At 39.7% G+C, this 14,660-nt stretch overlaps 1 protein-coding gene across 13 annotated transcripts in view; it reads left to right on the top strand.

Moving 5' to 3' along the window:
- Positions 1 to 14,660, top strand: part of PARD3 (par-3 family cell polarity regulator) — a 657,871-nt gene that overhangs the window by 284,330 nt on the left and 358,881 nt on the right. For 8 of the 13 annotated variants that reach the window (XM_038392146.2, XM_038392140.2, XM_043509556.1 and 5 more), the window contains exon 5: positions 13,512 to 13,643. The exons of the other annotated variants lie outside the window; for them this stretch is intronic. In XM_038392146.2, the coding sequence (XP_038248074.1) occupies positions 13,512 to 13,643 (132 nt within the window). The remainder of the gene's footprint in view (positions 1 to 13,511; positions 13,644 to 14,660) is intronic. 13 annotated transcript variants of the gene reach the window in all.

Below are 14,660 nucleotides of genomic sequence, written 5' to 3'. Positions count from 1 at the left end.
ATCAGATAAAGTATGGAAAGTGTGTGGTTTGGCTGAGGAGACAGAATAATGGTTACCCCTTTCTCTCTCACCGGCCCCTTAACCACTTCTTAATGCCCATCAACCACGTTTTTTTTTTACATCCCCAACTACCCGCCCTCCCCCCCCCCCAATAGTGTCCCAATTTTTCCACTTTGAAAATGTGGTCATCCTCAAATGAGATTGTGTGCCACCTGCCATACTTTTCAAACAGTAGTACTAATTTTGATGGGTCTGTCCCACAATCTCCAAGTTAGACCTCTACAGCACCACAAGTCTTGAATCATGTTTGCACCCATAAAGTTTCCTCCTGTGATTTCCTATAATTATTTATTTGTTATTCCCATTCTATTTATTTGTTGTTCCTCTTCCTACCCAAAAAGATGATTCATCAACACATCTAAATAAATAAATGCCAGCAGTCCACCACTCATGAGCAACTGTACAAAAACAAATTAATCTGGAAGAGGGAAAAATGGTAAGGAAATAGACGGTTTTATTTTTGGAAGAAAAGAGGGATTTAAAATAAAAATAAAATGCACTTTGTAATACATAGTTTGAGTCCAACACCCACAAACGTCTGGATAAATATAGGTACAAAAACAAATTCCTGATGAAAACTGCAGAGTTGTGCACAAATATTTTTTCCTTAATCTGTTTGGTGAAAACTTGTTTGTTTTTTTTGTATGCATAGCTACATACTTTTAGAAACTGTTTACAGAGGGCTTGCAGGAAGGATGAGAAATGGCCATCTCATGGTGTCAGAGTGAGCCATGCAATGGGGGGAAGTGTTGAAAATATAAAAGCCTAGGATCTGATCCTGCAACTCTGCCTCACATAAGTATTCCCACTGAAGTTCTTCTGGAACTGTCATGTGAGAGAAGAATGCAGGGCTGAACCCCAGAATGTCTTAAATTTGCTTATTTTGACATTATGCTACTCAGTTTAAAAGAAGTTAGAGGCTTTGGATCATTTCAGAGAAAGGGACTGCACGGATGTAGAAAATGAAAACAAACTTTTAAGGGGTTTTTTGGCTATATGAATACGAAACTGCTTAGTGATGGAGTACATAGGTACTGCTTTTTAAATGTGTGCGTCAGATGCAGATTCATTGCTTATGAAAGGGTTCTTAAATATTTGATTCATTTCTTTGGGAGAGAACAGTTTTAACTTGTTTTTTGATTTATGAAACATACAGGCAGGAATAAGCCCCAACTTCTGAATTGTAATTGCAGTACATCAATCACCATATGCTGTTTTGTTTTGCACTATCTTTACTGAGATTTTACTGTGAAATTAATGAGTAAAGAGAGAATTGGGAAAGAGAATTTCTTCACAGCCCTGAGAGTCTGAGAAATACAATCTGTAGCATGCTTGATAATTTTTCGTTTTGCATGTGCACATGCAAAGATCATGACATTTTTGGCATTCCTCTGTAAACAAGAGAGATCGGCATACGTTTGATTGACAGCCTAAGAGATTTCAGTTTACTCTGAATTTAATCCATATCCTTCAACACTGAATATCTACATATAACACCAGCTGCACAGCAAAACCATTCATTCATTACATCTGTCCTAAATAATTGGGGTGTATGTGTGTGGGTGTGGGTATCAGGCCTTGCTCGTCACTCAAAGGTATCGTGGAATATGCAAAATTGGAATTGCACAACTTTGGAAATTCATGACCATAAGGTGATTTGAAGTTAAATATAGGAATGACTTTTAAATGTGGCTGTCTTCTCATTGCATTAGTAACTAAAGATCCACTCTTTATGCATAATAGATTAGTCCCATTCATGAAAACGTAGAGGTAGTCATTTTCTAAAGACTTCAGTAACCAAAATGAGTAGTGAGTGGGTCATCCGTCTCGTCTCTTTCATAGGGAATGCAAAAGGCCTGTCCCAAGATAGCCTTCATCAATAACTGGAAATTACCCATGTTTTAGGTTAGCAACTTCACATGCTCTGGGAGAAGACACTAGGCTATGAAAATTTTTTAACACGGTTTCCTTCTAAAACAAAGATTAATGCAAATATTGTGTAATTAGAACTGCTGCCTTGCTAAGCATGTCTTATGGCCATCATCTGTCGGGACTTTTTTACCTTCCAAGGTCATGTTCTAAAATAACCTTAAACTAGACAGACTGTTAAACTGCATCGTACAATAATACAATAAACTGAACCTACCCAGAGGGAAAGGGAGACCGCTAAGCAATGGTGTCTGTCTCATTTTATATACACAGATTCTTGTAACAAGTCACTCACTGACTGACTGACGCAATTGTTTCCATATTTCCACTGAACTAAAATCTTGAAATTTGGCACACTAACTCACAGAAAACTGCTGACTAAAGAAAACATCCCAAATTTGACTTCTCTGTCAGAGATCACCCACAAGGTCATCCATTGCTTAATGGTCTCACTACACCACTAGATACCTATCAGGGAGTATCCATTTATTTAAAAAAAAAAATTTCCCCATAGAGTAGCCTTGTTTTGTACAATGGCTTTGTTCTGGAGAAGTGAAGGTCAGTTGAGATCAACAGTTGTTTTCATACCTGCTTAAGAATGGTTGATGTCGAGTAAAAATGGAATGACGGTATTGTACCAAACCTCAAACATTGTGAAAACTAGTAAACAGATTATACTAATATCATAAGAACATACTACTGCTTGTCCTTGGGAAAGATGAGGTTGCATTCCGTATACAGAAATGTTACCTTAACATGATTTAGAATTGTACAAGACCAAACATGTCTCAGTGTAACACATACTCCTTGGGGAATTCTGTGCCAAAAAATGAAAAAAAATCTGTGCGCAATATTTTAAAATTCAGCATATTTTATTTGTCAAAGGAATACAATATAATCACTCGAATTTCAATTATTTTGGTAATTATTTCAAAATACCAGTCAGCAAGTATGTCAGTAACAATACAAGTTCTGGAATTTTTTTTTTTTTTTTGGAGACAAATAAATTCCATACTAGGCATATTGATACAGAACTTTGAGTAATTCATTTAAACTGCAATGAGAAACTTATTTCCTGCATCCCTCAGAAGCAGTGCACAGGCTTAGTGGATTCAGGGACAACAGAAGAACTGAGGGAGAGGGAAGGAGCCTGGGAGAGAAGCAGTAGGGCTGTTGGATTTGGGTGGGAGAAGTATATAATGGGTTGGGGGCGGGAATGGAGAGAGGATTGTTAGGGACTTGGGGAGCCTCCCGCAAGCACACCCTAGCTGATCCCTGCTGTGTAGCCAAAAGCATGAATATCTGGAAATCGCTTCCCCTGCCCGCTCCAAAGCTTAGCTGAGGGGTGGAGAGGCTTCCCCATGCCAGTGCTGTGTGGGGCTTTGGCACATGTAGGGCTCAGCTACTCCTGACCAGTGCCCCAGGCTGGAAGGTTTGGGGCTTTCCTATGGCACTGGCCCAGCCAAAGGCAGTGGAGGAAGAAAGGAGCCAGCCGGCCAGGCTGTTTGTGAGCTGAGCACTCTGACCAGAGGTTGGTTTTCTGCACAGGGTTGGCACCCACTGGGAGGTCGGGGGGATATGGAGGAGCAGTGGGGTTGGGGATGGAAGAAGGGGCAAAGCAGAGAGAGGACAACGAGAGGGGGAGCATGTAAAGGGTCGCTGGGTGGGCAGCAGTGGTGATATGTAATTGACGGCTGCCTGGCGCCTGTCTGCACTCACCAGCCACCTCAGCTCACAGTGCGAAGCTGGAAACGGGACTGGGGGGGGGGGGGTGGAGTGAGAGGCAGGGACCTGCTTGCTGATAGCTAGCACACAGTGGGGGCTGCACTGATGGTTCATGGGGGGAGCGGCCGGCCTCTTCATCTGCCCCTAGCCTTGCACAACCACCCCTATTGTCGGCCACTGGACCCCCCCCACTCTTCTGGTGCACCGGGTGGCTGGCTATTAGGGATCCAGCGAGCAGGACCCGCCAGTGTAACACCAACAGACCCCGGTCGTCATGATCGAACCTGGAGACTCTGAAGCTTAGTGCGTAAGTGTCTACTGCATCAGCTAAAAGCCATATGGCTCTTAGCTAAGGCTGTAGAGCAAACTCATTAATCTCTCGCTCTCTCTCTCTCTGTAAGTGGTCTTGGTGTCACTACCTGGGACAGAACACCACACCCAGGAAGCGTGTGGGTTACACTAGTACTGACTGGGGGGTGGGAGAGACAGAAAATTTGGGACACCTGCATGAGGGCTTAAATACGGGACTGTCCCTTTAAAAATGGGATGTCTGGTCACCCTACCCTGCATCCCCTTTCCTATTCAGCCCCATGTTACCCCACTAGCTCCTGAGCCCGTGCTTCAGTCTGTCCCCTCCACTAACTCTTTTGAGCCTCAGTCTGTGACCCTGTCCCCCGCCCTCCCGAGCCCTATGTCCCCTGCTCTGTCTGTGCCATGCCTCCTCACCTGGCCCCAGTGTGAGGAACACAGTCTCTTCAGCCTCACTGTCTGCCGACTGGCTGCCATCTCTTTTGGCTCCACATCAGCTCCTGATGGATGAAAGGTGTAACTGCAGCCCCTCTCCAGCAGAATCTATATTCTGCAGAAGAAAAATCGGGGAGGGGGGCATAAATTCTGCGCATGAGCAGAATTTCCCTAGGAGTAAACATAAAACGGCCCAGGAGTTACTATGCTCTCTCTTAGATGGGCTAGTGTAATGTGGAATTAATATAATTTTTATAATCAACTATCCATTAAACCAGTGGTTCCCAAACTTACATAGATAATAAGGTCAGAAGGGACCATTCTGATCATCTAGTCCAACCTCCTGCACAACGCAGGCCACAGAATCTCACCCACGCACTCCTGCAAAAAACCTCACCTACGTCTGAGCTATTGAAGTCCTCAAATCGTGGTTAAAAGACTTCAAGGAGCAGAGAATCCTCCATCAAGTGACTCATGCCCCATGCTACAGAGGAAGGCAAAAAACCTCCAGGGCCTCTTCCAATCTGCCCTGGAGGAAAATTCCTTCCCGACCCCAAATATGACGATCAGCTAAACCCTGAGCATAAAGATAGCTGTACTTTTAGAGTGAGCAAAGCAATTCCTGTTATGCATATGTATGGTAGTTAGATTGACACTTAGATTGACATTGCCTCTCATCCCAAAGTCATTAGAGAGGCATGGTGGGTGAGGGAATATCATTTATTGGACCAATTGCTGCTGGTGAGAGAGCTTCACCCACCTCGCCTCTCTACTATCCTGCGACCAACACAGTTAGATCTTCACTGCATACAATCTACGTCATTTTATTCTAACCTAAACCTTGATAAATAACTTCTGATTAGCATCAAACCTTGCTATGGTCATAAGAAATCGGCAAGCATTCAGGCTGCAACTAAAGCTAAGAGATGCAAGATGACTTTGTACTCAAACATTTCCTCAATAAGAATAATTTACATTGAAAGCAGCTCTATATTTTTGTATGAAATCAGAAATCAGTTGCATCATGGACAAAAAGTAGCTACGGTACTTGAGAAAAAAAAGTTCTTCAATTTTTAAGCGTGGGCATAAGCAAGTTACTACATGACCACATGATTTTATTTTAAATTTCGCTTTGGAGGAATTGCAAACATGTTGCCTAGAAAACACTTTTGAATCTAGACCAAAAAAGACCAAAACTAGAAACCCAGCGAAGATGACGGGCATAAATCCTTATTTTTAGGCCCAGATGAGAGGCAACCATGCAGGTAAATCCAAGTTTTCACAGAGGAAGTATGGTAATAGTGTGGACAATATACCTCAGTTATCAGGGACATAAAAAAATCTAGGAAATCTCAAATTATAAATGCTAATAGAACTGCTAGGTCCAATGGATGATGTGTGTGCTTGTTATATGGTTTATATTTACAACACTGTGGTCTTTTTGCGTATGCCAAAACAAGCAGGTTTGTGGTTACTGACCGCTTCTGTGACCACAGGTAATGCAAACACATTCATGTTGTGCTATTTAGTACACATTGACTCATACATACACTCACACAACATGAGGCAGAAGATTGTACTAACTAGGATTTTATTTGATCAAAGAAGAAAAACTTATCAGAGGGGACTTGACGGAAACATTCCAAACTTTTAAGATTTTAGTCAATCCACACCGGCCTGCAAATTGGTTTTAAATGTGATGGGATAACAGAGCTATGCTGATTTACACCAGCAAAGTCTGTCCCAGTTCCAGCAAAACCAGTTTCTAACCATGGTGGGCTAGATCACATGTATATACATTATTCAAACATGGTTTGACCTTCTCTGCGATGTCCAGCTGTGTAACCATGGAGTCCCATTAAGGGTGAGGGCCGAGACAGACAGAATCAGTACCTATGCTTCAGAAAGTAAGGATATGTTTACACTGGAAATGCTATAGTGGCACAGCTGAAGCACTGCAGCTGTGCCACAGTAACACTTTTAATGTAGACACTACAGTGACAGAAGGGGTTCTTCTGTCATCACAGTAACTCCATCTCTCCTAGAGGAAATAGCTTGGTCAATGGAAAAATCCCATCTACACTGGGACTTAGTTTGATTTAGTTACGTTGCACAGGGCAGAACGTTTTTCACAGCCTTGAGCGCTGTAGTTAAGCCAACCTAATTTCATAGTACCAATCATCCCTAAAATGAATATTTGCAAGAGTCTGGATGGACTTTTATCCCCTATATGCAGAGCACACACTGCAGAGCTGGCCAGGGGAACTGTAGGTTTGAAGGGTAAGGTTTTGTGTTTTGTTTTTTGTTTTTTTTTGCCTGCTGAGACTTCAGGTACTGGTTGCTGCTGAAAGAAACGTTTCAGAGTAGCAGCCGTGTTAGTCTGTATTCGCAAAAAGAAAAGGAGTACTTGTGGCACCTTAGAGACTAACAAATTTGTTAGTCTCTAAGGTGCCACAAGTACTCCTTTTCTTTTTGCTGAAAGAAAGAAACTGGACTTGATGGACAACTAGTTTTATTCAGCAGGGCAAATCCTAGATTTCTTTGATGTCACATTATAGTGCATCCCTTGATATGCATACCAAATACCCTCTCTCGGGGCTTATTCACCTGTTGCTGCACAAGATGTTTACCTGGTAACTCATTAATGCATATACGAATTTTACACGTAAATCCCCTGCGCACTGATAGAAAAAAACAGTAGCTAAGTGCTGTACAAATATTTTATCTGGAAAACTGAAATAGCAAAATTAGACTACTGTCACTTTTAAAACTACAGTGCTAACAATTTCAGATTTTCACTCCTTCGAATTTTTAATCAGATCTCAAAATAAAACGTGTCACTTTCTTTAGACAGACGTGAATTTTTTGAGACAAAGTTTCATGGATTTGTGATACTTGGTCACATTATCTTTCTTTTGGATTGTACAAAATGCAATGCAATGCAACAGAGCTTAAGATAACTTTTCAGTTTTAGTTTTGGTTTTGTTCCGCTACTTGTGCGTGGAAAGCCCCTGGCAGGCCGGGCCAGTTTGTTTACCTGCTGCTTCCGTAGGTTCGGCCTATCACGGCTCTCAGTGGCTGCGGTTCGCTGCTCCAGGCCAATGGGAGCTGCTGGAAGCAGCAGCCAGTATGTCTTTCGGCCTGCGCCGCTTCCAGCAGCTCCCATTGGCCTGGAGCAGTGAATCGCAGCCACTGGGAGCTGCGATCGGCTGAACCTACAGACGCAGCAGGTAAACAAACTGGCCCGGCCCGTCAGGGGCTTTCCCCGCACAAGTGGCGGAACAAGTTTGGGAACCACTGCATTAAATGTATTCGTGGAAACCTTTCTGTTTAAAATCTGGTAAATAAGATTGGTGGCCTCAGGTGACCTTCACTAGACCAAATAGGAGGCCTCATGCTCAACATGACCACTTCATAGAATAAATAAACGTTGTTGTTTTTTTTTTAAACCATTCTTACCTCTAATGTGCTTTGAGGACACTGAAAATTGATGACTTCTGGTAGAAAGATCAAATTTGGGATGTTTCTGTATTCCAGTGGTTCATAATGAATGGGTGTAACAAATTACAAGATTCCAGATCAATGGTAAAATGGCATTTGTTAGTGGCAAGTCACAAACATATATAGATTATAATTATTATTCTATTAACCCATTCATTTTATATCTATATATCTATGTCTATATATATAATTGTTATTATTTAAGTTGTTATATAAGAGAGTGAATACAATGTAAAGAAATGTTCACATGGGACTAGAAGTTTATACATTTTCTGTATATTGTCCGTGGATAAATTCCACAGTGTGGGGCTGATTCTGCTGCTTTTATGTTGAGTTAGGGATGTAAAATGTTAACCAATTAACCGGTAAGCATTAGTCTTACTTGGTTAACCTGCCTTAACCGTTAATCCCCGGGCCAGCTGGCCGACTCCAGTGGCCCTGCGCCGCCCAGCTGGAGCGGCCCCAGCCGCCCAGCCCTTTAACCAGGTAACTGTTTAAATGATTAAAAAATATTTCATTGAAATGATTAACTTTTTAAATGGTATTTATATCCCTATGTTGAGTAGTCATACTCTGCAAGTAATCCCATTGAAATCAATGAATCTGTTTGGGGAGTTAGGTGGTACTCAATGCAATTGTGGGTGGCAGACTCTGTTTTTATCTATGATAAAATTAAATGTACAGTAGTTAGTATTTTAAAATGATACGATTAGAGCAGAAGACTGGGAATCGATATCTGGGCTCTACTCTTCAGTTATGTTACATTCTATGATCTTGGGCAAATAAATTAATACTTCTGTGCCTAGCTTTCCCATTGTCACAGGGGCATTGTGAAGCATAGTTCTTGAATGTGTATGATGCACTTTAAGATTCAATCATGGCAAAGAGAGTATAAAATTGCAGAACATAACTTTGTAACTAGATGTATGTGGGTGGTTTTTCGTGGATTGTGCTCAGTTTACGCCATATCATCAGTGAATAGCATGCCAGTTTCCTGTTACCTCATCTTCACCTATGCCACAGATCACATTTTGCTGCTGTTACTTGGAATTCAAATTATGGTGTTTTTTTGCTAGCAATCTAGTTGGCAAAAGTATATGTTTTCCTAGTTTGAATTCAGTATTTCCTCCTCTCAACCCGCTCCACCCTTATATCCCTGATCTAAAATGGCAGACATAATTTTCTTTTTATAAATTGTCAGTTTTACAAATGGATGCCTATAGTGCTGCAGATGAGTAATATGAAGTACGTTTTTCAAAGTTCTGCTTTGAGTATCTGTGTATGCTTTATTGCAGTATTGCTTAGCTCCAAATGAGAAGCATTGCTCTTCTTTAAATTCAAAGTTCCTGCATGTGCAACAAGCCATATGATGTTGCTGTAACTATTTTCTGAGCAACCAGGGTAGAGGAATAAAAATCACCGTTCCAGAAATGTCAAACAATGCAGTAACAAGAGTGCATAACAGAAGTTTAAGCAAAATAAGTCATTGACTGAAACAAAGTCCCTTGCGGGAGGGTCAGTAGATGAGAGTGAATGGCTTGTTGCAGAAATGTTTATGGTGGGAACATCAGTAAGTGTGTGCAACTTGGAGACAAGGAATCTTTAGAGAGAATTTCATCTGAGATTATTTTGATCCATTTCATTGTTGTTATATTCCTATCCCACAGTAACAGTAAAAATTGAAAGCATGCTCTTGTCGTATCAATTTTACATCAGACATATGGGAAGCAAGAAACACTTGGCAGTTCATATGTTGAGAGTGGCCCAGTAGCAACTGAAGTAACAGGCATGGAAATTTCATATTGCAGGGTTCAGGATATCTGTTGTTGGGATAGGGTGACTTAGTAAGTTTAACAATGTTAAAGCTATAGGTTTAAACCACAAACTGGTTGATGCACTGACAGCTAGTAATTAAAGCATTGCTGTACAGAGGTCACGCTAATGCATCATTTTATCAACAATTTCTAGAGGGTCTCTCTAATGACAAGCTCATTGTCAGTTGTAATTCGTCTGAAATTGAAAATACAGCAAAATCACTGTACTGTTTTTTTTCCAGCTCAGAAAAAATTCAGCAGGGAATCCATAGTAAAGTAAACCCCGTAAGTTGCTGGCATATGCATTTTAATTTGAAATGCAGTAAAATGCTACTGTTAAGTGTTGCTGTAATGCTGTGACCTAACAACTCTACCATTATACTGATCAGTTCCCATTAGAAATATTATAGAACCATACATATCGGCAGTCCCTTAAAGCTGTTTGGGGAAATTCTTCTTAAAAATTAGAACATTTAATTATAACCAATGATCCATGTCAGTAGCAGTCTCGTGAGGACTCTTAGCTGCAGCTCCAGAAGAAATGAGAATTTTCTGTATGACCCTGGTGGCTATCTTGTTAAAAATCTTGTTTTTATGTGATATTGCAGTTAAAGTGACATGCACCATTTTTGCATGTCTGAGGAACCTGGTGTGCTAATGCTTTTTTGTTTTGTTTTTAAATGAATGGGTGATAATTTTTAAAAAGGTTCCTTGATTGTTTTTGCATATTTTATCTTAGTTTAGAACAATTATTTTAATTTATTTTTTCAGTGGCTCCGAATGTGCAAACTACATCTACTGTAGTTTTGCTCCCCTCCCTAATATTTCCTGCTATTTCTTTAGCTCTGATAGCGGGAGTACTGGTGGAAATATTACTGTAGATAGGACATCCATTGACCACCAGCAGCATAAATACCCTTATATAACCTTGCACAGAGCAGGACTACATCCGACTTTACTTAAAATGCCAGTGGCCAGCCTTGTCTACACTAGTGCTCACTGTTGCTACCACCAATGAAGAACAGCCAGTGGTAGCAATGGATAGTGGGATATTTTAGAAAAAAGTCTATGGCTTGTCTATACTAAGTTGTTTTCTTAAAATGTTCCGTTCTTGGTATCACATTCTCAGCTCTATTGGTGATCGCAGCCATGTGGACTAGGTACACCACAGTGCCATTTTTTACTTGCTCTGAGTAGGTTAACAACATTGTAAAAGCACCAGCAGCTACAAGAACTTGGTCTTCATTAGCATTCCTATTTTTGCTTCTACCGGTGCAGCTAAATGCTGGTATCAGCTGTGGGTCAGTGTTGGGAAAAATAGCCTTGTATAGAGGAACTTAACTTCTTGTGGGAGAAGCAGATTACTTTCAAATGGTCCAGAGTATTAGTGTTTGATGCTTACTTTTAGCAGAAAAGGATGAACACACACACTCCATATGTATATACGCCTATGTCTCTCATAGAATCATTGAATATCAGGGTTGGAAGGGACCTCAGGAAGTCATCGAGTCCAACCCCCTGCTCAAAGCAGGACCAAACGCCAACTAAATCATCCCAGCCATGGCTTTGACAAGCCGGGCCGTAAAAACCTCTAAGGAAGGAGATTCCACCACTTCCCTCGGTAACCCATTCCACTTGGTAACCCATTCCAGTGCTTCACCACCCCCTTAGTGAAAAAGTTTTTCTAATATCCCACCTAAACCTCCCCCACTGCAACTTGAGACCATTACTCCTTGTTCTGTCATCTGCTACCATGGAGAACAGTCTAAATCCATCTGCTTTGGAACCCCCTTTCAGGTAGTTGAAAGCAGCTATCAAATCCCCACCCCCATTCTTCTCTTTTGCAGACAAATAATCCTAGTTTCGTTAGTCTCTCCTCATAAGTCATGTGCTCCAGCCCCCTAATAGTTTTTGTTGCTCTCCGCTCTTCCCAATTTTTCCACATCCTTCTTGTAGTGTGGGGCCCAAAACTGGACAGATGAGGCCTCACCAATGCCGAATAGAGGGGAATGATCACACCTTTTTCTACAAGGCAAACATTAATGCCCACATTTTGCCAGAACACTCAGCTATTTGCTAGTGCAGTGTCAAAACACAAATGTCTTGGCCATACTCCATTCAAACCCATAGATGTTAGTTTATATCTGGTGCTGTCACATAACATTCCTGATTGAGACATTACTATGAAAATTTAATTGTAAGCGATGGTCTTGAATAACATCTAGTTAAATTCAGAGTCTAGGCTTTGGTGCTCAGCTTAAGTTAGAATACAGGCCTTGATAGTGTTGTTGTTGTTTTTTTCTTTTGTTCTCACAAAGAGCTTTTACTTTTTGTACATGATTAATGGAGACTAAATGGGGAAGGAGTTTTGTGTAGAATAGATAAAACTCTTGTTTAAAAGGCTGTGTTGAAAACAGTGTAAATATAGATCAATCATAATAGAATTATAAATGAAGAATAAAACACAAAAAGTATTTCTTACATAAGAGGCAGGGATGTCTGTTTATTCAGACTAGCTGAAGGTCTGTTATATGACAAGGACTAATCAATGACATATGGACCAATTGTGGTTTTTCTTCATGTCAAATCATATTTCTTTTATTTCCTCATCCAGTTTGTGATTTTTGTTGTACTTTTCCACCACCTAAAATGATTACAGTTGGTTTTCTTGGCTCAGAGTAATTGCACTGACCATTTCACTGAAAGAGGGAAATAAAATGAGAAAATCCACAGAAAGAATTCCATTCGTTACACACTGCTTGCTGCCTTCTATAGCACTGTTAAATAAACTTGTGTTCAGCAGAGTTCTACAAGTAAACTAACAGACTTTCTAATTTAAAAAAGAGAAAGAGAATCTGCATCATCTATTTTTGCCAGCATAGTCCTCAATATGCCACTTTGAAAAACCTGAGTCATTTTTTTGCCACTTTTGACTGATCTATGCCTGGGTAAATTAGTGTAATAGAAAATTTTATTTGAATTCAGACAGGAATTTTGTTCAAGGATATTTGGGTCTGGTTCAATTCATGCTTTAATTTCTTGATGCTTAAGTTAATTTTCTTTCTGAATCCATTTTTAGTAAACAACTTGTCAATCACGAGGCATTAACACTCCAGTGCAATATATTTAAGAAAAAACTTGTTTTCTACCAGAAATCTTGCCTGGAAAACTTCATCATATATCCCATTTATGTATTGAAGGTTTCATTTTGTAGCATTTCATATTATGCCCTACAATATGTCCTTTACAATTTTCTTTCCCTGTAAGTGTATGTGTTGGCACAGAGGTATGTTATAAAGCTTAGCTTGCCTAGGGTAGCATCCTATTGCTTGTGCTTGGCCCAAATAGTAATGAGCTGTCTCCTCTTGTAGTTTATTTGCCTAGGGAGGGAAAAGTTGGTCTGAGACCTTGAAAATGCTGAAATATGTACCCATCCAGTAGAAGTTTAAGTTGGAAGAGACTGTAAAAGCACAAGCGAGTGCAGGAGATAGAGACCCTCATAAAACTTAGTTCGGAATTTACTGGCTTAAATAAGAAGGGAGTTTTTGCAATTAAATGGTTGTTTACAGACTCAAGACAATATAATTATACATGCATCTTTCCAGTGTAATTGTCCAAATTCACTTTCTCCTTTTTCAGTATTTCTTTCATATTATCTTAAAAACCAGCTGCATTGTCAATGTGCAAGGACTGGTTGTGTTTTTTTATAAGACACTTTCTTTGTTTCTTTTGAAATAGAAAGATGAAAACTACAGAAGCTTACCTCGGGATACTAGTAACTGGTCTAACCAGTTTCAGAGAGAGAATGCTCGCTCATCGTTAAGTGCCAGTCATCCCATGGTGGACAAGTGGCTGGAGAGGCAAGAACAGGTAATATATATTAATATATATATTACTTTAATAATTTAACCTTTGTTAGTCCACAAATATTACAAAGAAACAAATTCCTAATTGATAATGGTTCTGGAAGCATGGGTATTCGCATTAGATATGTAGAGAGTAAATAAGTATTGGGATTCCTCTGCTTCCAAAAACTTCATTAGGACTGAAAGTAGGAATCAGGAAGTATCACCCATTTTTGAGCCATACACTCATTTATACAGTACGTGGAGTGTGTTCTGATGAGCACTGCTATTCTTTGCTACTCTCCTTCACAGCAGGCTTGTTTTATTTAGAGATTGTTATTTTGAAGTAAATTTTATTGCTGAAAAGCCAGTAATGTTACTCACAAAGCTATTTAACTAAATAAGGATCTATTTTTGCATATCTTTTTTAAAATGTTCTTTATTCTTCTGAACTAGTGACATGTCATTCGATTCTAGCTTTAAAGTCATAACGGTTATTTACCTTTATTGCCACTATATTGAAATGACCAGTTTTAAATTTTTCTTTTCACACAATAAATAATTGTGCCTAATGTTTTCCTCCTTTATTAAGAATCTCATGGTTATGAATATTGAAAGACTTAAAATGAAGATCAAGATTGCTTGATATCACTATTGCTTGATCAGTTTGATGTTCAGTAAATATCCATATTGCAAACTTGTTATTTGGAACCATTTGCTGATTGAATTATGTGTTGTAGATTTGGTGCCATAGTTGTAAGTAATCTCCTGTTGCAGTGTTTTTTGTTTGATTTTTGAGGCATGCCTTCCTGAGTCATTAGAATCTCATTCAAATACTTAAATAAGCTGTTGTCTCAGCAAAAGGAGTTGGATTAGAAATCTTAAAATTAACCTTTCTAGAAAATGTCAGTGACTTGCATATTTAAATATTTAAACATCTGTTTTCCAATAAATGTTGTATTTTGTGAAGTTTTGCTCACAGTCCAGTAACTAGACCCACTTTACCCAACTTTGTGGTAAATAAATAATGCTATGAAAGCCT

Source organism: Dermochelys coriacea, chromosome 2 (assembly GCF_009764565.3).
Source record: "Dermochelys coriacea isolate rDerCor1 chromosome 2, rDerCor1.pri.v4, whole genome shotgun sequence".
NCBI classification, from domain to species: domain Eukaryota; kingdom Metazoa; phylum Chordata; order Testudines; family Dermochelyidae; genus Dermochelys; species Dermochelys coriacea.
The sequence above is the reverse complement of the archived record's forward strand: the minus strand, read 5'-3'. Positions and strand labels throughout refer to the sequence as shown.